The sequence below is a fragment of the Blennius ocellaris genome (assembly GCF_963422515.1).
Source record: "Blennius ocellaris genome assembly, chromosome: 19".
NCBI lineage: Eukaryota > Metazoa > Chordata > Actinopteri > Blenniiformes > Blenniidae > Blennius > Blennius ocellaris.
Genome location: NC_137668.1, coordinates 18,019,404 through 18,043,578, shown reverse-complemented (window position 1 = coordinate 18,043,578; position 24,175 = coordinate 18,019,404). Strand labels below are relative to the sequence as shown.

The following is a 24,175-nucleotide window of genomic DNA, read 5'->3' as shown; positions in this document are numbered from 1 at the left end:
TATTTCTATTTATGTTTCCTTGGTAGCCATAAGTAGATGTGTTTGTTTGCAGATTGTAATAATGAAGCTTTATAAAGGAAGTGAAAATTAATGCGAGTGAATGAAAACTGAAGGAAGTGAGACCTTTATTATGACTGTTTGAGATTTGACATAGCTGGACTCAACTTTAAGGAAAACAACCTGACACATTTACATTGTTTTCGTGTTTCCTCTAAACACATTATCTTGATTTTAACTTCAAGAAAAATCGTATGAATCATATATTTGTAAACGAGTGGAGATTTTGAGAGGCAATATGAAGCTCAAGCTCCTTCAACAGTGGTTGATGACACTTATCAACCTAACCAGATGCTGTTGCATACACGTACACACATAATATATTAGATCACCGTAAGTGTAAACTAATGAAAACGACATATGTTGTCTTATTTGACAACATCAACTGAGGAAAACAATATATGAAGAGCTGGTGGTCACATTGGATTGTTTTAGTCGTATCAGAACGTCAGAAACTTAACAAGAAGCCCTTGCTAAAATCAATGTCTGTCCCACTTATTCCAGCCCTTATAAACAAAATAATTTGTTCATAATGCCATTAAAAAAGCCAAAATAACTTATGTTTAATATTGTTGCCTGAAGAAAACTGACTAGGCATATCATATATCATATTTCAAGATTTCAAGCATCCCGTACACTAGTTTATGTTATGAAAACTACTTAAACTGAAAAGAATCATCATTAGTGTTATATTTGCGTGTTCTGTTGCAGACCTCACTACTCACGCTGCAGCCGCACAACGCGGTGCGCATGCGCACAGCGGCATCTCGGCCCCTTTTATCAGGCGGTGGGAGGGAGAGAGAAGTCCGTGAAGCGCGCAGGGGTGGACACACACCAACAGAACAAACATGCTGTGGTAGCAAAATAAGATTTAGTGAGGGGATTAAAAACAATAAAAAACAAACAAACAAGATATCTTACTTAATTATTTTTTCTAAAGACGGTGCTGTGTTGCATTCCTCCAAACGTCAAATAGGTGCAAATACAAGTGTTTTAACAAATGCTTGTGATCAAGCGTAAAAACAACACTTAACCATTCTTTAATGGATTTTTGTTCTTTTTTAAAATCATTTTTGCCGTTTTATTCTCACAGTCAATGATCAATCAACCCATTCACTTCAATTTACTTCTACAAAATGCCTAAATTCAATTCATTTTTGTCAGACAAACAATGAAATATACAAAACAAACATTCTGATATAGAAATGTACATGCAAATCAAGCATTTCCAAGGTTAAAATAATATACATATTGGTGAGAATCAAAGAAATAATACATTCCGATATACAATTAGGTCAAATCATGTTTGTTATCAGTTGAGACAGCTTTTTCTTATTAGTATTTAGCATCAGTAGAAAGTACCATTTATACATTCAACGTTTTTGACAAACAACCAGTTACACATTCCTCTGTATAAATTGCAGATATAGATTTCCAAAAGTGAAGGAATATAGATATGAATGACAAATTTTCTGCATAAAAATAATAAACTTATTAGCTCCAACAATGCAGCTTAAGAGGATGAAAATCATTTCAAATCGTGTGAGTTATTCAGATAAAACTAATATAAACTTTTGACCTGAGGTGGAAAAACTACTAAAAATATGTACTCAAGTACAACGAAGTGACTGAAGTGTGAACCAGAAGTAGAATACAACTCAAAACATTGGTTGCTTTGGAGCATAGTTAGATTATTTGGCAAGTAGCACACATTTGATTCAATTTACAGAAGTAAATATCTACATTATAGCATTATAGCATAAATAGCACATTTATCAGAAAAAACAATGAAGTACATCAAATAGCTCTATGATGAAAAAAATGTAAATACGGATCAGGAATTTTAGACTTTTAAACTCTCAATATGCAGATGAAAAGATTTGAATATAAACTGAAATTGTATGACATGATTTTAAAAGTAGCAAAGTAGACTTCTTGGTATAGACACATGAAATGTAAAAAAAAAAAAAAAAGAATAATGTTTTCCAAAAATCCTTAAAATGACAGGATATTGTAAAAGAAAAAAAGCTTAAAATAACTTAGAAATTGAAGAAGAAACTTCTCAAACTCTTTAAACATTAGCTCATGTCTAAAACAGCCCAAAAAAGTAGAACGAAATGGTAAAACTTTTGGAAATGTTTATCGTCCTGATTAGTAACTGAAGCTTCATTAACGCAACAGAAGACAGTTTTATTTGTCTTAAAACTATATCCGACACTTCCTAAGCCGCGTTCGCCCCCATTTTAAAGGCTAAACGTGTGTCTTTAGGCGCCGGAGAGGCAATCAGACCCCCTGAACTGGAGGCTGCGTCTTTTACGCGCCGTGTTTTTACGCTGAAACTCCGCGTCGGACGTGGCGCCTCCTCCTGTGGCGGAGCTTCACTCCTCCTCGGAGCGTCACTCCTCCTCTGAGCAGCTCTGAGCGCGGCCGAGCAGCAAGAGAGAGGGAGAGAGAGAGAGAGCCACGGACTGTGTCTGCGCCAGCCTATTTGCTTCCAAAAAAAAAAAAAACCCCAGCAAACTCCGGCCGGAGACGACAGGACCGAACCCCGCTTGCTTGCTCCCTTCCACACAACCACCCCCGGGGCGCACCGTGGACTATGGTCGAGAGCAGCCGGAGGCTGGCCGCGGTGGACCGTTCGGACGACAAGCGCCTTATTGCACATCTGTAGAGCATAATGAGGGCATCCGCTATTCTTTACGGTGGCTTTCCCTCCGAGGTTTAGTCCGACGCGCGGTGACACTCTTTTTTTTTTCTTTTTTTTTTTATGAATGTGTCGCGTTTAGCCATCCTCTCGAGGAAAAGACGCGCCGAGGAGGACGCAGGCTGCAGACGTTTAGTGAAATTCCTCCTCCCCTGGCCCCCGGGGGACCGTGAAGTCATCTGAGAAGTCATTTGAGTAGAAGACAACGTCTTGATCATCACGATAGTCCCGCGCAGTTTTTTGTGTGGAAAATCCGTTTTTTTTTCTTTTTCTTTTCTTTTTTTTTGCGTCTCCATTCGCTTTCTTTCTTCCTTTCGATTTTTTTCCCCCGCCAATCTCCCATGTTTTTGCCATTCTGAACAATCATCGCCAACTCTCCCAGTGGGCATATTTTCTGTTTCTTCTTCACACCCTCAAGTTTTAAAGGATGCCGGATCAAATATCGGTGTCCGAGTTTCTCTCGGAGACGACAGAGGATTACAATTCCCCGACCACGTCCAGCTTCACCACCCGCCTGCAGAGCTGCAGGAACACCGTCAGTGTGCTGGAGGAGGTAAGGCCACGGAGGCAGCCTTGCAGAGGATGGATGTGATGGAGAGAGAGAGAGAGAGAGAGAGAGAGAGAGAGAGAGAGAGAGAATAAGCCTCATCATTAAAACACACCGCAACCGCACTACATTTACGCATCTCGCACGAATTAAACCCTCTCAGTTGGGAGACGCGTCACATCCGAATCCACACAGATGATGGGAATTCAGCAGTCGGAAGTGTGTTATTGTGCTGCACATCGGCGGAAACGAAAATAACTGCACCTGTTGCCCCGCGAGAGCAGTTTTTATATCTGGATTAAGATTTTTGAGGCGAAGCAAAAATATCTCCGCCAGGGATCACACGTGTGTGTGTGTGTGTGTGTGTGTGTGTGTGTGTGTGTGTGTGTGTGTGTGTGTGTGTGTGTGTGTGTGTGTGTGTGTGTGTGTGTGTGTGTGTGTGTGTGTGTGTGTGTGTGTGTGTGTGTGTGCGTGTGTGCACACACGAAGGTGAACTCTCATCTTTGTTTGTCATCATCTGAGTGATTCTTACTGCGCTTTCTCTCCAGATATCTGGAGTAATAATGGTGGTGGTGGTGGCTTTGTTGGTGAGAGTGCAGGGAATAGAAGGATGTGCACTCAGGCCTGCAGCTCACTGTGCTCACTATTACATAACTCACAGCTTCAGCGCATGCTGCCAGGATGTAGCACTGTGTGTGTGTACGTGCGCGCGTGTGTGTGTGTGTGTGCGTGTGTGTGTGAGTGAGAAAGAAAGAGAGAAGGACACACAGAGCAAGACCTACTCTGGTCTGATCTGGATTGAACCATTTCTGAATTATAACTCCTTCCATGCCCACACACACACACGCACACACACACCCCAGTGCATTTAACATTCATGTATTCTTGTATTTAAGAAAATCCTGCACAAGGTTGTACCGAAAGTCGTACTTTATGATGCTGTGTCACGTTTGATCACGTGCAAATACCATAATCAGGTCTGGCAGGTGGGCTCGGATGTGTGTTGCCTGTGCCACCCCCCCTACCCCCCCCACACACACACACACCTCCTCCATCTCTACCTCCCCCACCACCACCCATTACCCTCCGCTGGCATCCCTCCCTGCTCTGATTAAATGGAGCATCAAGCGAGGGGAGCCCACACCTTCGCCGTTGCCTGTTGAAGCTAAAGCATGACCTCATTTTTCTGCGTGAGCTGCAGACGTGAACGACTTCAGGCGCGCGGGATTAACTCAGGTAGAGCGGGCCTGTGATCCTCAGCCGTTCATCTGTGCTGGCGCAGGTCGGAAAAATCCAGGTTATTTTTGGGCTTACTGTTTTATCCTTTGTGTCGACGGAGGTCAGATATCGTTCATACTTCCTGTCAGCAGTTATTGAAAGCAAAAGGCTTCAATGAAAAGGCGAGACGAGAGCCAATCCAAGTGATTAACAGACAACGGTGATGAAAAGCAGAAGACAATCAAACCATTAGTTCAGCAGAAATGGTGGTCACATTGAGTCAATAATCACCTGGAAGCCTAAGAAACACAACATTCCGATGATGGGGCAACCCTCCATCTGAAGGTGTTTCTACCGTTTTAACGGGCAGAAGACTCGCGTTTGGCAAAACATGCAGGAGGGGTAGAGGCCCGAAGCGGTGGGGTTTTGCAACTGTGCTGTTTAAGTTTTGTTGTGTTTACTAAAGAACTGGACAGATCACATGTCAACAATGAAAGGAGCCCGACAATAACCAGAGATGGTGCGTTAAAAGGAGGAAACGCAGGCCTGGCCCTCCCTTCAGCTTACTAACAGATAGTAAATCTCACACTCGCTGCCATCCATCACTCCCAGCGTCGGTCTTTTTACGACTTTATTACATTATAACATTGGAGAATCTTACCAAAACAGAGCCGGGGGCCTGTGTTTATCCCCAAGCTGGAGCACACTTTTAGTCTGCTGACTCTTAACAAAGGGGGGGTAAGAAAAAAAAAAAAAAGCTTGCATCATGAATCACCTCTCTGGCTCCGAGCCCCCGGACCCAGAGACTGCGAGCAGCACAAACGAAAAACATCTGTTCCGAGAGGGCCGCCATGTGCGCTTGGCTTCAGTAGCCGCTCTGGAATTTTTCTGCGGAGATCACATGACGAAGGAAGACCATTTATGCTGGCACCGGAGAAAAGAGCAACGCGCTCCTTCGGTGGGTTCAACAAAGCCCCGGGATGCGCCTGCGAGACGCTCCCGGTTGGAAACGTCGGCCCGTCGGGGTCACTTGCGACGGGGGCCACACCCCGCCGGGCGGCCGGCCTCCGGCCACCAGATACTCCCAGATTTCGTGTCTTTCTTCTGAAATTGGCGAATCTCGAATTCCCCCAGGGAGACGTGCGGGGACTCACTTTGCACCGTGTTCCCGAGCGAAGCTGCCGCAGAGAGGCAAGACCGCCTTTGGCTCCGCCTGAAGGAGAGTTTGTTCAAACTGTTCCGGCTTTCCGCCGAGCTCCAAAGTTCTCATCCAACAAACTCAAAGCAGTCAAACACTTTTATTTTTTTAATTTCTCCCTCTCCAAGTCATTTCCTTGGTATGTTGACAGGGTAAATTATGCAAAGGGATGGTGTGAATATTTAATAGTGTAACCTGAGGGGGCGAGTTGACCCCCACAGGAGAGTTGTCATTCTGTGCACACACCTCCGCTGAGTCATCTGGACGTGCAGAGAAGGAGAGAAAGAAAGGAAAAGAACCGTCGCGACGACGTGTCGTCTTAATTTCGCCACCCGTGTGTCAATTATTGATCGACTGGGTAGAGACGCTGAAGTATTCGTGACTCACCGGCCCTCCCGCCCGGGGGAGATGTTTCTCTCCCCGGCGGCCTCGGCTGAACGCTCAGAGATGTTTACTGTTTACTGTTGGATCAGTGCAGAGAAGTGGAAAACAATGAGCAGCGAGATGGAGAGTTAAAGTGTTAAAAATAACCTTCTCGGCTGCTGGAGACGCTGGACATGGGGGGGGGGCATTGTGTGTGTGTGTGTGTGTGTGTGTGTGTGTGTGTGTGTGTGGGTGGCAGACCGGAAAGTGCCTGATGTGTGTGGATTTTCATTTTGCCGTCATCACCGGTGCAAAGCGGTTCTTGGTCTGTCGCTGTTGTGTCCACTTCATTTTCCCCAAAAGGCACTTGGATGTGAAATAGTGGGTGTCAAGCTGAGATTCTCTCTTTTTCTACAATGTTCTAATTGTCTGTACTATCACTTCGTGAGCCCGGTCGGAGACGTTCTACATACAAAGTGGGTGGATTTGTGTTTTGTTAATGCTTCTTATTTCGCCATTGGATAGACGGATTTATGTTGTTGATTATGTTGCTTTTAAATTTTAAATACATTTGTGGGATGAGCAGCTGGTGGATCCAGAGGCTAAAACCAAGACCCAAAAGCAACAGCAAAGAAAAACTAAAACTATCTGGCAGTGGCAGATAAGAATTTGAGAATTCTTCACGAGTGCAATCCTCACTATAAACCTTCATCAGCGCTTTTACTATTGTATCCAAAACAAATCAGTAGAGTGGGGGAAAAAATGTCTTTTTGTTCCAAGAAACCAACATTATCATTCTCGGTGTTTGATACATTTGAAAACAGTCATATTTCAATTTCATCTACGACTTGTATGCTATTAGATAAACCCATTTAAATGAGTAAACATGGGCCTTATTAACAACTTTACCAGTATCTCATGCCATTGTAGGGATTCTTATCGGTGCTTTTATACATTTTTATACAGTTAGTCACTGAACTCCAGCCTTTAGAACAGGGAAATATTTGCAATGGTTCCATTTTCACATCTTCCATCCGTCTTCCGTAGCGCTTTATCCAACTCAGTGTCTGTATCATGACCTGCCCTGAATTCGAAGTCCACAGAAATTTTAAACGATCAGAAAAGTCATCCCGAGTCTCCTGACTTGCACTTTCCGGTCGACTTTGGTTCCAAAGTGAGTGGAGAATAAATGCAGCCAGCTTTATTTGCTATTTCAAGGTGTTTGACCTCTGATATCCTGCTGACCACACGTCCACGAGCATCTATTTACATCAACAATACAGCTTTAGTTGCAAAGCTCGTCACCATTGAAACGGTATGAAGGTCACAATTTGAAATAGAGCTGGAATTGACAATATTCAGGAAACTGCTGATATTTTAGATGAATTCTTTATTACTTGAAAGCTATGATCTTAATTTCCTTTCGTTCTTGATTGGTGTACACTTCTTTACAGCACAGAACACGACATTTTGGGCTCCGACGCAATGAGTGTGTCATTTGTTGACTTAAAAGAATTTATGGCATTTTAAGAGATCGAACAGTTCATTGGACGTCATGCGACTCAATAATCTTATTGAAAATCTTCCCTTGAAGTCCTAATGCGTAGGAAGATTTAGTGAAGATGTGCCGTTACACAAAGAAATAATGCCTCGATAGTTTAAGTTCTGCAACCTTATAACCAAAAGGGCTTTTTATGCCACTTTCCATCAAATAAAATTAATCTCAATTTAATAAAAAAACCAAAAAATTTTAAACTTTAAAACCAAACTAATACAGCTCATAAAGTTGTAAAGTGCCAGTTCTATAAAAACTATCTCAGGAAGTTTCAAATGAATAGTTAACATTCTTTTTTTTTTTGCATTTTCTATATTTCGATAGTGGTTTTATCTTTTTTTATAAGAGTAATTAAAAAGATGTTTAACCATTTTGTCTCTTCAGTTTCTCTGCATGCAATTTTTAGTTTCTTTCCATTTTTTTGTTGTAGTTTAAGTTATTTTATATATTCACTTATTGGAGCTGTTTTACCCCTTTTTAATAATTTTTAGCAGTTTACATTTTCTTGAAATCTTTAATTGTCAAGTACAGAAATGTTTGCAATTTGCAATATTTTTGCTTTCTACATTTTCTCATTTATTTGCCATTTTTAAAATCCATTTTAGCAAAGATAAGCCACGGCAGTTAACTGTCAAGCGAGCATTGAATTAAGAACCATGAGCTCAAGCTGTACACTGGTGTAGTGGATAGTTCTATTGATTCACCTTGAGGATATCTCCGGTTTGAGTCCAGGCCAAGGGGATGTGAGGTTCCATGTTCTCCCCGTGTGGTGTGAGCACTTTCTCTTACATCTGAGTATTTTGGTTTCCTCCAACCGTCCTAAAAAGATGCAGTTGAGGATAATTGCTTGAGAGTGGGCGATCGTTTGGCACGTTAGGTTTGATTTGTGAAGCCATGTCCAGAGTTTACCCATCCTTCGCTCACGTTCGGCTGGAATCAACCGCAACAACGTGGGATAAAGTGATAGACGAGGCTCTCGGTTCTTTTAGAACTGCTGGTCGTTTGGTCTCTGACCAACATGGAAATTAATTATAAGTAAAAACGCTCATTAGGTACAGCTCATAGTCTTGATGATCTCCTGCTTTGTGCTAAATATTGATGTGTGTAATTAGTCCCACATTAACCGCCTCTTGCACCATGGGAATCTCATAATTTCGAGGACGTTTCCTTCCAAAATACAAAACAAGCAAAACGTAATGACTGGGCTCAGACTGTCTTTCTGTGTATTTATCAACAGAGTGACGACTCTGAGCCGCTCTCTGCTCTGATGTGAGTTAATATTAGCAGCAGTCACTTCTTGCTATTCACCCCGAGGGGCATGCATTGTCTCTCCCTCTTACCCCACAGATGGCACTTTGCGTCACACGGTTTGCTCTCCGAAACCGCAGAGAGCCGGAGCTGCAGCACAAGGGAAACCCTCACTGCGTTGGCATTCCTTTGAGTGTGCCTCTCGCGCCACATCACATGGGCCAGAGCAGAAAAAATGTTGACTTTTCACAGTCAGTCCGCTGAAGCGTGGCTCGCCTTGACCTAATAGGCCGAGGCCCTTTTATATATATATATATATATAATTTGTTTCTGCTTTTATGTAACGGTCTTTTCAGCCGCTGCATTTTAAGCTGCAGATGCAGCTTTGCGGACGTCCCGTTTGTGTAGGGAAATAAATAAATAAGAAAACAAATGAATGAGGGGCTTTATTCCAAACCACTGCGTATTCATGCTGGAATGAAAAGTATTGCCCGAAGTCGTCACTCAATAGGAAAAAAGCTCCATGTTATTGTTTGGTTTTGTTTCTTTTGTGTTGCCAGGGACAGGCTTAACATTCCTCTCATTCTTTCATGAGCCCCAGCATTTGTTTATGTCATTTTGTTTAGGTTGGTGTCACTTTAAACAGCAGCTGGATTTCCTGCGTAAGTTTCTAACAACAATTTCCCTTAATGTCTTGCTGTTGCGTGTGAGTGAGACCTTTGAGCAATGGCGTCTCCAAAAAGCAGCAATGACTGTCAATACAAGAAGAACTGAAGCCGACATCAGTGTTTGAGGCGTTTCTCTATTAGATGAAGCCCAGCACAGATTCTATTTCTAATCTGTTGAGTGGAGATGGCACTTTATGGAAAACGAGTGAGCAATTCAATTCAATTTGACTTGAATCGCGCCAAATATAACAGAAAACCCAAGGATCCCGCAAGAGCAAGCATAAGAAATCAGGAATGTTGCAGTGGAAAGTGATAATATTGCTAAGAGAGGTCGCATGAGCATAAAAAAAAATACAATCGCAGAGTTCCACCGTTTATTGAATGTTTGGAGGTTGCAGCCTTAAAAAACAAAAGCAACAACATGGTATAAAGAGAGTCATCATTTTTCATCATAAAAGGATCTATTATTAAAATTTAAGTCAGACACAGCGGGCTGCTTTCTCAATATTCTCTCACTAAGCTTTTGATATCTTTTGCAGTTATTTGGATAATGTCTCTACTGTTGTGATAAATTGTTTTCACCATATTGAAGTTAAAATTGATAGTGATAAATGCTACTTCATAAGCAGACTGGACAAAGGATGATAGATGTTAATGTTAAACTCACACTTTGTGCAGACTTTGGCTGAATGCTGGTTGTTCTGTTACACTTATTATCAGAATAATACTGATTTCAACATCTTCTTTCAAAGAAATTATAGCAATTTGTTCTACTTAAACAGGCCTGGACATTCATCCGAGACATTTGGAAATAATTCATTATGTGGGGTTTTTTCAGACTCTCATATCTGATATCTTTAGTTTATTTTGATGCTAATATCATCCCAAATTAAACAATATTGGTGTGTTATTATATTGTGCAGAGCAGTGTTGTGGTTAACAGTTAAAATAGATGCATTTGAGCCTAGTTGGTGATACTATTGACCATGAATGGTGTGTGTGTGCGTGTCTGTGCGTATGTGTTTGTGTGTGTTTGTGTGTTTCTTTGTTTTCCCGCTGGTAGTCTGCTGACCTGTCCAGGGTGTATACTGCCTGCACCCCGGATTAACTCCAGCAGCCTGCGGCCCTGAACAGGATAAAGTGGACGATGGATTGATGGGTTTTGAAGGCATTAATCCATAGAAATGAATTTCTCTGTTTAGATAAAGCCAGTCTAAAAATAAATGAACAACTGCGTGATTGGAAATAAGGACAATAAAAGGCTATCGCATATAAGCTACTCTGGAATGACTCAATAGTTTATTATAATTACTGAAAGTAAAGAACAACATTTTTTTTAAATTTTCAATAAAATGTTGATGGGTCAACATTATGACGTTGTAAAGGGTTAGCCCCTTGAGATGCAACATGTCTTTTCAAAAGTGGTAAAAATCACACAATATCACAGATGGGGAAGGAATAAAGAGTCGTGTTCGTGGATGAGGATCCGCTTTGTGTGTGTGTGTGTGTGTGTGTGGCTGTTTGAAGGGGCTCGGGAGCAGATTGTGGGTAAAATACACACTAATTGCTCGTGATAATAGCCCGAGGTCGTCCGTCTGAGACGCCGGCGGCACCTGAGGCGCCGATGACACGCCGTCATGTGAGGCTGCAGCATCCCGTCACATGCAGCGTCCCCGTCCAGCAGCCGCAACAATGGCTGCACAGAAAACACTATAATTCCAGCTTTCTTCTCCTCTTTGGTCATTTCTGCCTCACAGGCGGGGAGAGTTGGCTGCCTCCGTCGACCGAGCCACCCGAACGTCACGTGCAAGGATTTTATTTTCCTTTTATTTCCACTGCTCATGGGTTTCCCCTGTTGAGTGTATCCTGATTCTATTTTTTTTTTTAAATACGTTTGATAATCAAATGTTAATTTGCATAAAAATCATTTTGTTGTGTTAAAATACTTTTCTCAGTGCTTTATTTGGCTTTATACGTCCGGAATGCCCCCACCAACCACCGGAAACGAGGCAAAAACAATAAATAATTCAAACGGTACGAGACAGGTTTTTATCATACTGGTCTTTACATAACCAAAGTGAGTGGCGGCTATTTAAGGCTCCTCTCTGCAGCATTTGCAACCGAGGAGCGCAGCTGTGTCGGGTTCAATTATTAATGAAGTTACAGCTTTTTATTCATCATTTGTCCCTCGTGTCACCAAACCCAGTGAATCATAAAGGGTGAGAGAATGGGAGCATTTTTTCCTCCCTTGGCACTGTTACTCATATGACATCTTGTTCCAGTTAAACTGCATCATAAAAAAAAAAGGGAGGGTGGGGGGGGGGGTCATTTCCAAGATTCTCAGTCGTAACTTAAACATATTTAATACCAAAAAGTCGCTGGTGCCAATGTATTTAGTTTTTACTGCGGGTCTCAGAAATGAGAAAATGTGGTAGAAGCGGTGAGGATGTTTACATCCGTCAACAGTAAACAATTAAGCTCAACATATTAACATCATTGTATGCCCAGTTTGAGGCTGTCTTCAAATTCAATTCAACTGAAGCTCTGAGAGTAAAATATCAGTTCCCGGTTTGTGTCAAACACACATGAAAGTGAGTGCGGTGGAGGCGACGAGGACAGATACGCTAAGTTATAACAGCGTTTCCTTCCATTTCCACATGTTTGCAAGGGTAATTGGAAAACGCATGCACAGCTTTCACTGTGTACAAATCCTTCCTGGCTATACTGATATGATCACTGGCATTGCTCAAACTCCGGCTCTCTGCATGTAATGAATATTTTTTTTCATGTTGCAGTTAACTGATCATTTGCTCATAACTGTCTCCATCTGTCAGTGGACCCTGTATTCCTGTTTACACTGGGCAATCGATTAGGAACGTTGGAAAATATTACCAACCAAAGTAGATTTGTGTGTGTGTGGCTTTCAAAAATTGAGAAATGTATCACCAACTTCTGAATTCACGAGTCGGCACAGCAGGTGTTTTATTGATTTTCATGTATCTTGAAATGACTTGTGGTTAGTGAAATAATGCCTCGTCAGCAGTGAATGCAACAGAAGGCTGTGGGTTGTGTCACTCTGGTTTGGATGGAAATGAGTTTGTGTGCAGTTTTGTAAAGCAATTATTTGGCTTTTCCGAACCATCTGTTTGACGCCGCGGCAGAAAATATGGCTTAGAAAAACTGTAGCTCGCCTTGGGAAAGCTGGAAGAGGCAAATGTGGAGTATTTCTAGATATAAAAAAAAGAGCATCCGAACGGGTGGGGTGGGTTTGTTTAAATTTCCCAGCGTAAACCTCGGCGCCCCTCTTTAATTTGTTCTCTCACAGCAGGAGGTGAGGTGGCTTGTTTGTCGGCTTGTTGTGCCGTCTGTAGCTGAAATCTGATAATCGGTCTGCGGGCCACAGCTGTTGGCCTACCTTCCTGCCACAGCTGCACCGCGTATATCATCAAGGGCTGTTAGCTGGCAGCGGATTAGCCCCGGACCAGACTCTGCTCTGATCCACACCCACCCACCCCCCCTCAAGCTATTCGCCCAGATTGAGGCGAAGAAGAGTGGGTCAGTGTTCACATCTGTCTGCAGCCTTCCTCACACAGTCGGATGGTGTGAAAGTGCCCGATAATAAACAGCCATTTTGATCTCTGACGGCGAGGAGTACACCATTACTGGCGTACTTTTCTAACACTGGTATATTTACACCACCAACCATCACGTGTCGCCAATTCTGTGGATGTCTGGTGACAGTGAAGGAAACTACCATTGATTTTATTTAGAAATCGCTCACAAAAGTGTTATATAATTAGTGTGGCGGTGCCAAAATGTTACCAGCCTGCATTTAGCTGCACGTCGTTGTGTGAAATGTGAAATATGAAAAGCATCTCTTTTATAGAGAAGTATAAGATCGATCTGAAAATATACTGAGAGAGATAATATTGACGCTAAAGTTGAATTCAAATTACAAGAATTAGAAGGGTTGACTATGAATATCTATCCTGCTGTATTTCTCGCACAACAACATTCATATCAGTTTTTATCCACGTTAACGTGCCTCCTATAGATGGCTAACATTTTGATTCACACTAAAACTATTGGATAAGATCCTTTTTAATTTTCTTCCGAACATTGTCTGTTGATGACTTTGGTTTGACTTTCACCTTTGATCATCAATCCGGTGAGTCCAGTTCTTTGATTGATGAGAACAGACGGTACCTTCCCATCAGCCCCTGCTATACATTTCACTAATTGCCATCTCATCGAACCTTACTGAATCACGAACAAGGTCATTTAAATGGCATCTCCCAGTCGTATAATTTGGTGTTCCATAAATATTGACTTCCAGTATCATCCTGTGGCCGTTGTGTTGATCTTCTGTGTTTTTGGTTTGTGTGGGTGTGTATTTTAGCTGCAACAAAGCACCCACAGACGCTCTTCATCCTCCTCCTCCTCCTCCTCCTCCTCCTCCTGGCTCTTGTTTTTGTTTCTTCTTCTGCGATTACATCAGTAGTAACATTGTGGTCTTGAAGGACTGGCCTGCAGAACCCGGGGACAGTGTTGTCCTGTGACGGCCCGGCTGTCTTGTCGGGGCCTCGGGGGTAAACACTGCCTCTCTGTCTCTGAGCTTTGATGGCGTTTGGCCCTGAACTCTGTCCGTTTGTGTTGATGTTTGCTTGTGTGTGTCGTGCAGCCGAACAACCGATTTTTCACTTAGAATACCGCCTTTTCACCGAACCTGTGAGTGTCTAGTGAGGTCATTCGAGCGTGCAGGAAAAGGCACTGGTGGTGCTTTAAGATGAGTTGTTTACTTTTTCACTTGAGGTCCGTGCTCGCGTTGCATCGCTTCTCGCCCTGCATCATGGCCGCAGCAGTCGGAGCCACCGTCTCCGAACGTTGTCAACGCAGGAAAATCAGAGTGGAATTGTGCACAAATAGCAGGCGGCGCATTTGTTGCACCTCGCCGCGGAGGTGTGACGTCCACTCGCTTGTCTGGAAAGTCCAAGTGGCTTGTGGGAGTGGATACACCTGTGGTTTTGGAATAGCATGCTCTCTCTCTCGCTCGCTCTCTCTCTCTCTGTCTCTCTCGCTCGCCAGCGTCTCATAAAGTGTGAAATTCGAGAGTCTCCTGCTGAAAAAGTTCAAGGAATGCTGTAAAGTGCTGAGCAGAATCGACGCCTGCGACTCGGGCCGAGGACGCTTGACTTTGTGTGGTGTAGAAAACGCTACTCGCTGGACTGTGACTTCAAGTGTTCGCCGGGGGGGGAACTTTGGCAGCAGACCCACTGGTTTTACGAGGCAGGTGGCCGGTTGGTCGGAGGCAGAGCCGGCGGCCTTATCAGCTGATCAAAGATAAGTCAAAAGATTAGAGATAAAGACCTGGGGGTAGTTTATTTTAGCTTATCTTTCATTTACCTACACGAGGCTAAGTCGGTCATAAAAGACACATCTCGGTTGTTTGCTTAGTCTTTTTGTGTCGTATTACTGTTTTACTGTGCAATAAATGAACTATAATCAAACACATTTATCATGGATATTCTCAATGTGATGATTTTGATTAGCATGTAAACTCTGCCAATAACTGTCCATGCATTCACATTTCTTTATTAAGTTTTCAACTTTCAGTCTTTTTATAGATGAGTTTCAGTGTGTATCTCCTAAGAAATCCAGATTTTGAAGCTGATGCTAACAAACAAGAGGCAGATAATAAGTGAACATGACATATCAAGACGGTTCATATTCAGTTTCAGTTCAATTCTGTGTGCTTTGTCATTTTTGAGTAAAAATCAATAAACCCAAAAAGCAGCAGCAGGGTTATTTCACTGTGGTTTCTTATCTTGGAAGTCATCTGAATCAGAATGATCAGATAAGAGTCATTTGACATTTTTGAGGTTTGTGGGGAAACAGTGGGGGGGGTTTTTTGTCCTCTGTCTGAACTGGAAGTGAGTTGAAGGGACAGGAGGCACGTTGAGAAGATTAATGTTGAGATAGAGGTTCATATTTCTAAGAGGAACTGTCTCTTAGATATTAAACAATGGGCATTCAACACTTTACAAGGAAAGAAACCGTAGCTGGTCACTTTCAGCTTCTTCTTGTTTCTTTAAAGCAACAAGAGGATTGTGGAATCTTTTTGAAGAGGTCTGATGTGAATTTGAGAAAAAAAGAAAAAATCAAAATTTTTCAAGCTAATTTTTATTACGTATAACAATCATGTTCTGTGACACTGAGCATCACTAACTAAAACGTTGGTCTTGACATATTCTTTAATTATGCAGAGCTTTTTCTACTGTCCTCTGGTATTGTTGGTTTTCTTTCTCCTATAAACTCTTTTTAGCTGTTGGTTAAACAATCAAAAGGGGGTTAGAGATATCACATTGTAGAATTACAGAACTATTCATCCGTCCATCCTCTGTTCTTTCTTTATCCAACTTCGGTGCCTGAGGGCAGGAGCTGATCCTAACTGGGGACAAATACCAGTGGCCAATTGGAGCCCCTGTTTACACAAGAAAAATATCGTTGGTTTTTTTTTGTTTGGTTTGTAAAAGTAACATGTGCAGACAGCTGATAACGATCTTCAAACAAACGCGACCAAAAGTGCAGTTAAAGGCTGTAGTTTCTATCGTCCTTCATTCCATTCCATGATTGGGATGTACTTTCAGAACAAACCACTCTGCCGACTCGTCCGTGATTGTGGAGACGGAGGAGATGCTGTTGCCGTGTAAATGAAAAAGGCCACACAGAAAAGGCCCAGGAAAGAATTTTGGTCCCATGAGCTGTGAGGAAAGAGTACATCCTTGACCGCCACGCTCCTCTTTACACACCCAGTGAATGGTAGCAGTAGAATCAGCCGATGGATTTCGACATAGAATTATTACAACCCTTTTTTTCTTTATTCTTTCATCCCATAAAGTATCTACTGATCAAAACCACGACGAGGAGAGAGTCAGGGATGCTCATCTTTTTATGAAATAATATAGAAACTATTAAATGTTCAGCCCTGCTGCAACTTCTTCCTCTTATTGTTGTGTTGGTGGCCAGTAATTGAGTAATCCAACAGCTGCTTTGTGTGAGTAATGACTTCCTGCCTGCTTGAGCTCCATACAGATGAAGGTCTGCCCATGTTGCTTGATGCTAAGCGAGCGAACGCAGCAGCGTGTGGGTGTGATCGTGAAAACATCGCGGCGGGCCGAAGCGAGAGCGAAGCACGGCAGAGGGGAAGCCGCCAGATCATGTGCGAAAGTAACAACCGCCGCGATCTGTGGCTGGACATCCCCCGCCTCTGGTCCCCGCCTCTCGGTTCCTGCGACGCGTCTTCCGGAGAGCTGCGGCAAAGAGTCGCAGCTCTGCAAAGTGAACAGAGTGACCCCGCCGAACTCGATACTGAAAAGCACACAGCTGAGCATTTCCCTCGCAGAGTGTGAAGATTAAGAAGCGCACAGCAGGACTTTGATTTCGTATTGGTTCACCTCACTGACGGGTAACATTAGCAGGTTGACATTTGCCTAAACGATACAAGCGCCGAACCCTGATATAAACAACGCAAATGAGACGGCGACAAAATACACTTGTAGGTTTGAAAGTCGTGGCCCATAAATTATACACTTTCCATGTTTATGCCTCCACAGACCGCTGCCCCAAGCTTTCCAATGTGTGTTGCTTTTTTATCAGCTATTGTTTTCCTCTTGTTTTCCTCTCAAATATTTCCCAACATTTGTATTTCGACATGGAGCCGGCCCTTGCCGATGGTCAGTGGAACTTTACGGTCACATTGCGCTGCAGTTGAAAGCCCCGACTGTTGAAATTTCATCGTGGTTTGGACTTCCTTGTGGGACGTTCAAGTGCTACTGGAAGGTTGCCACAAATGTGAATTGAGCTGCGGGAGGCAAAGCATCAGTGGGCTTTGTTGCTGGAAAAATGAAATCTGAGGCGAAACGGAGAGAAGGCCGAGTGCTGCAGGCAAAGCACATGGGGGTGATTGAACGGTGCCCGGACATCTTGCTGCAGGCAGAGTTTGGAGTATTTAGAAGTTTGACGGGGATGTTTGAAGTGATCCGAGTCTTGCCTCTTGGGAGGTTGGGACGTTGAAACGCAATACACCTACCAGACTGAATTAAAGCGCAATCAAAATCAAGTGTTTGTGTAAGTTAGTGTGCGCTCTTTTCAAAGGGGTTTTATGGCTTATATCTAACATGACACCTCATAAATATAATAAATCCATTACACCATTTACTAAACTTGACCACCTTCCGCAATAATGCAGTATCCATGGATTAATGTCCTCATTGTTGTTATTGTAGCTGGATTTTTTTGTACCAGCGAAGATACTACGAAGACTTTATTTAAAGTTTGCATTTAGAGCGTCTGCCTCAAGGACACAGTATATCTAAGCCGAGAAGGCTTAGACGTCATGTTTGGTGTGCACACTTCAGTTGGATCGCAACAGTTGACCTGGATGGCCGTGTTCTACACTCCACCAGCAACACGTTAAACTGACACTGATTCATTAAAGTCCTGTTATGTGACCAAAGTCACAAGTTGTGTTTCTTCATATGTGGTTCTAGTGCATGGAGCTCAAGATTTGAAGTATGTAGGCGGTTATAGCACTTCTCCCGAGCTCGTTATATGTCTTTTGATATTCAGGATCCTCTGAACATAAATCTCACTCAATCCTGTGGTCATCCTGATGCACACCTCTTAACTGAAACCTCAACCGCCGGCAGTCTATATAGCGCACTTTTTTTTTTCTTCTGTGCGTTTGTGACAAATAGGCCATCTGACCTCAGCTGCTTTTGGAAATGTTACATCCTCTCATTTCTCCCATTCCACTCGGAGAGCCGAAGGCCCGGCCGGCTGCAGGCCCAGAGAAAGGGATGTGCATTTGTTTCCTGCCAATGAAAATGGCTACCCGCCCTTCCTGTCTGAGTCATGCCACATAGACTCAACCAGCAGACATACAGACTGACTGACTTACTTATCTTTTATGTGACTTCATCAAACTGACTGAAGAAGAGCGAATAGGTTTATTTATGTGACATATGGGACTACGTGGCCCCTTTTCTTCTGTATGAGCTTGTATGTTGAAGCTGGACATTAAAGAGTCATGGACACAGATTTTAAATATACAGCTTGACAATTGGCTAAAAAAAAAAACCCAAATGGTTGCTTTTCGCTTCTAAAAATGACACAGCGGAAGCGTTTTGGTTGTGTCTGAACTCCGAGGAAGTCCTTTGATAATTGTGCCCCTTCCTGTTTTCTTCAAGTAAGTAATTTGCATTTGAGGAGTTTGCCTGTCCAGCTCTGTGCGTTGGGTGAGGGGTAAAATGTGCCAGAGCAGCTTCCCGCTGTCTTCACAATGAAGAATGTTCAGCTGAGGTGTGAGACCGGCCAGATCGCACCCCTTTTTGTTTTCGGTGCAGCCGTCCGCCGCGTATCATCGGAGGCGAGCGGAGCGCCTCAAAAAAAAGGTGCAAACGGTGGACGGGTTACCCGACGAGAACGACAACGTGTTGTCTTTATCCCGGCCCGGTCGTGAGTGGAGACAGGCCGGTGTCATCAGACCGAGCGCTGCCGACTCGGGACGGGACGCCGACAGGCCTGGACGCTTCCTGCTTCCTGTCAAAGGGACGGCTGCAGGGGAAGTGGGAGGGCTGCTGGGGGAGGATAAGGCTTTGTGCAGGAAGCGTGAAGCTGAGACAACCTCGAGTCAGTCATACCGAGTAATTCAGCCACCCCCCCGACACCCTCCAGAGGGTTTGACCTCCTGTGCTTTGCTCCGTGTTTGTGCGGTATTTGGGAATCAGGAAGCCTGCTTTAGTCTGTTTGTGTGATTGTGTTATTTTTGCTTTGCCACAGTTGGGCTGCAATAACCAAGAACTTCCATGTGATTTTAAGTGTTTTCGAATACCTGCTTAGCTTTGTGAAATCGCACTGTCCAGGCTTCAGGGGGGAAACTCCCATACGGGTTTTTCTTGTTGTTTGTCCCTTCGCTCATTTCACAGACTTACAGCTCAGTTTCCTTTGCAATATATCTTTTTTGTGAATGTTTGTTCACGATCAATCATTCACGACTCGATGAGCCAGTGCATGCAGAGGACTTGTTGAATTGAATAAAGTTGTTTTCCTTTACTCCTAGTTGTTTTCCTATCTTTGCATTTTAGACTGTAATTGATCTATTGTGCTGCACATTTTTTTGTTTTCTCACAGTTTTGATGCAAAAATATTACAAGATTCACAAAGAACCTCTTTGTTTTGCAGTGCTCTGTAATAAACTGAATTCCTTTAGGTGCTTCATTGTTTATTGGACCAACTAAGAAGAGATGGTATGTCTGAAGAAAAGTTAATACATAGTTTAAAGGTCCTTGTTGAAGCTTCTGTTGGAATTGGAAACACGGCTTTTTATACTTTTAGACTTTTAAAAATGGAAGGAAATCTTCATCCTCTCTGATTCTTACATGTCAGCGTTTGTTTGTTTTTTTTAATTTTGAAAGACGTTCACCTGAGGCGTCCTGCTGGTTACAGAATCTCTTCCTGCTGAGAGACGCTGACGTCCTTCGCCTCCTTTAAAATCGGCCCTCTACCCCTTTTGGCTCCACCTCAGATGAAACTCCCACCATCTCTGCCACTCGCATGTTGATTTTCGCAGCACAAATGGCCCCTTCAGATTGATGTTACAGCACTCTGCCGCTGTGAAATTTCTCTCATTTTGTCCTCGCAAATCGTCCATATGCATCACATTCTGTATGGGTGGAAAGACGAGCGGACGCAGATGTTTTGGCATTGTTGCACTGGCTGAGCCCCCCCCACTGTGTTGAATGGGGGCTTGTCATTGGTCGCCGGCTGATAAAAGCAATCCTTTGACTATATTCAATAGTTGTCAGCTTTTGGAGAGCGGAGTTTAGACGCATTCTTGTGTGTTGCCAAGGTTTTGCAAAGAGTTTGTGCCAAGATGTCCTTCAGAGAGAAAACTGCACCGGTTACCATAAAAAAAAAAAAAAAACCCCAGCAGTGAATGAATGTAAAGATGATCATTGGGATATTGAATTAATACTATCTGTCATGTTATCTGAAGTAAGCGGTCTAAATCTGATGCTAAGACATGTTGAGACACAGAATCTGGATATTTGGAGCGAGCCAAGCAAAAAAAAAAATAAAAAATGTCTAGAAAGCCAGTAAAAGCCTTTTCGTGTTCAGGATGCGTCTTTTCATTAATAGCACGAACTTGGTGGAACATGGGTGACCCTTGGGTGGCATTGCCAGCTGCTCTCAACACGAGCGCCACAAAGGTCAGTCCGCCTGCTCGGTCTCTGCAGGGCGCTTTTCATCCCAGTCAGCAAGAGGAAGGATGTTCACCATGTTGTAAAGAGGCTCTTCTGGAGGAAACACGGCATATTAGTGAATGTATCAGCTGTTCGAGAGATCTAATCTGACTTGTACGCTGTAAAACGTCCTATGTAATCGCTTATACGGACTCCGCTGCACTATGTTAAGAGAAATATGACTTCCTTTTCGACACATCAAAGATAAGAGGCCGGATATCTAAGTTTGATATTTCTGTTTTCTACCAAAGCTGAAATCCACTTTTTTTTGGTACAGTAATTTACAGTATGCTTTTCTTTACACATCAGCAACTAGACAAGAAATACTACTGGAATGTAAGTGCAAATTGGGAATCTCCATATGTGTGTGAGGATTTTTCTGTCTCAGGAAATTTATTGGAAACTACTGTAAATGAGTTTAGTTTCTGTTGAGCTTGGGTTGTGTCCCATTATCTCCAGGCTTTGTCTTACCTCACTAGCTGTTGGCTGCAGATAGATATGGGAGTTGTTCTTATTATGTCGGCTTATTTTTAACACAAATTATACTTGTGATTAGTGTTTATTGTTTATCATGTAGGAGATAAATAGAATTTCAACAAATTAACATTAAACCATTGACGTGATTGAGTGATTAATGGATTTTTGTTTCTAAGCCATTGTATTTCTTTTGCTGTTCTCCATTTTGCAGTCAAATTCCTCCTTCTTTTCTTATTTAGAGGCTTTCTGTTGCACATTTCTCCCAATAGCATGATCAGTGTGTAAACACCTCATTCGTAGACACCTGGAGAAACCTCTCACTGATATTGCTGCTGCTCTGCTAAACCTCCTTTCATTACATGACTCTAAAACATGGTGAACATTATCTGTCTGTTTTTCTTTAATGCTGTGGGGGAAAAAAAATTTATCAGAGGGAACGATCTGATGAGTGGGTCAATCGTGTCTTCAGAGAACCGGTTTTATGCATACAATCATTTCAATATTCTTTCATGCGGTTTGAAGATTACCATCATAGCAGCTGTGTCAGGATAATAACATCCACAGTGTCACTATTGCCAAAATAAGGCGACTATTAAAATGTTCACTCTGGCCGAAAACCCGCCCGGCCTCCTGTTTAGCTGAGAAGACACGGGTCCTGGTAATGAGGTGTTGCAGGGAGGTATGTGGCGGCAGAGCATGTTCCCATGTGCCGAGGGATCAAAGGGCTCAGCCCTGGCAGGACGGGCCCCGCGGCGGCAAACTACTGCGGCCATAATTGGGGAAGAGCCATGTAAAGCTGTCCGAGGTAGGCCAAGGACGGCTTAATTATGTAGTGAAATTTAATTAGCCGATTGTTGTGTGTGCGTGCCTGTGCTTTTAACCGACTGACCTTGTTGTAATGGTGTTTTTTTTTGTTTTTTTTTGCTCGTGTTTATCATCCATTACGAGCAAACGTGGCAGACTTATGGTTCCATTCCCTGTGGGCAAGAAGCTTTTGTACTGTCGGAATAAATTATCCTGAAAAGCATCAAGTCCGCCTTTTCAAAATTTTAACTCAACGTGTGTTTTGAGTTCCTTCTGCTTCTTGGTTTTTTTTTTCTAAACAAAACGAGTCGCCCAATCGTCCCTCGTGTGTCTGTGGCGAAAAAGCCGATAATAGATGTCATACGGGCAGATGGCGTTCAGCGTGACAGGTGACGTTCATCTCGGTTGTTTAGCTCACTGCAGGGAGATGCTTGACCACAGCATCTCGATATCTGCTTTTCTTTTTTTTCTAGTTTTTTTTTGCATGTGCGAACCATTAAACTGCCTTATTCTCCCATCATATAAAGGTCTGGCTCTGATTTTATTGAGCAGCTGTTACACTCAGACATCGAGGAAACACAAGCTGTAAATAACTGCCGTTTGGATAGACTTATTGCAGGGTTCTTTGGATTAATACTGGCGGTGCCAGCCTGATGTGCACACAAATGAAAGCAGGCCATTGATCACGGTATTTATTGGGTGTGAGCTCATTGTGGTTTCATTCCTGTTGTCCTGCAGGATCATTTATTATAGATGTGGTTGGTAGCGATGGTTTCCCTTGAAGTAGTAAACAAAACCCATCCTAAAGTGGCTCAGGCAAAACTGGCAATCGCAACAGAACAAGACAGTTACTAACATAAAACTCAAGCGGAACAATGTAAGAACATTGGAAAAATGTTTGGACGATTCAGTCTGCTCTTTGTTTGGATATGATTTGAACCATTAGCCAGCCAAGTAATTGAAGGTTTTACAGGCAGTCTGTTTTCATTTGCTTCCTCAGCACCATTTTGCATTTACATTTTAACTATGCATTATATTTGATATGAACTCACAATGAAATCTTGCATTATGTCATTGCAGTATTGACATATGCTGTCAACACCGCTCAAGGTCAAGCGCAAAAATACAGTACAAACTTACATTCACTTATTGAAACGTGATGAATTCAGCACATGATTGAACATTGTTTTCAGTGACAAAATGGGCCAAATTTTGGGATATTTCATCATCGCAATAATGTCCTGAAGTCGTGGGGAATAGTTTTCTTACAGATGTGTTGTTAGTGACACGCCAGCATTGACTTGCGTCGAGACTTACATAGTTCTTGGAACTGTTGTTGCTAATAACATTCAAATGGAACCATGCATGAGCCTTTATTTATCTTCACTTTCACTGTTCACGAACAGAGTTCAAATTAAATCTACTCTAATGGTTACTTTTATTGGGAAATTGCATACGAAGCATTTTCCTTATTACAAGGTCATTTCCTGGACCAGTTCGGTCCCACCGGTGGGCTGGTTTTTGCCCTGCGGCCATTTGTTTGACACCACTGGCGCCCAGTTGAACTTCTAGAAGGATTTTAAAGGAATCGACGGAGAGCTTAACCAACCAAGAAGAGTTTCACAAAACGTAACCCACCGTGAGAGGTTATAATCTCATGTTGATGTGAGGAGACACCATAGTCTAACATTTCATTTAATTTGAGATATCTGCACTGGGGCAGCTCAGAGATGACAGAGTAGAAGTGTCCGTCCTGTGATTTCAATCTGCCAGATGTGAGTTATGGGGTGTGTTTGAATGTGGTGGAGCTTCAGATGTACTTGTTATTTTCTCTGGCAGTGACGGGAGCCACATAGTGAGTTACATAGACAGTTTCTTCTTGCCTGCGGAACATGTTTATGATGATGATCTTTCCTGGTGCAAGGAAGGTCATATTAAATCATGGCGCACTTGATTTTGACTTGTGCAGCTTTGTGATGTTTTCGAATGATAAATATGAATAAACGACTTGCTCCCCCTGCTGTGATCTAGAA

At 42.8% G+C, this 24,175-nt stretch overlaps 1 protein-coding gene across 2 annotated transcripts in view; it reads left to right on the top strand.

Annotated features, from left to right (window-relative positions):
• Nucleotides 1–2,490: 2,490 nt before the first annotated feature.
• Nucleotides 2,491–24,175, top strand: part of asap1b (ArfGAP with SH3 domain, ankyrin repeat and PH domain 1b) — a 58,839-nt gene continuing 37,154 nt past the window's right edge. For both annotated transcript variants that reach the window (XM_080514875.1, XM_080514876.1), the window contains exon 1: nucleotides 2,491–3,314. In XM_080514875.1, the coding sequence (XP_080371001.1) occupies nucleotides 3,189–3,314 (126 nt within the window). In that variant the 5' untranslated portion in view covers nucleotides 2,491–3,188. The remainder of the gene's footprint in view (nucleotides 3,315–24,175) is intronic.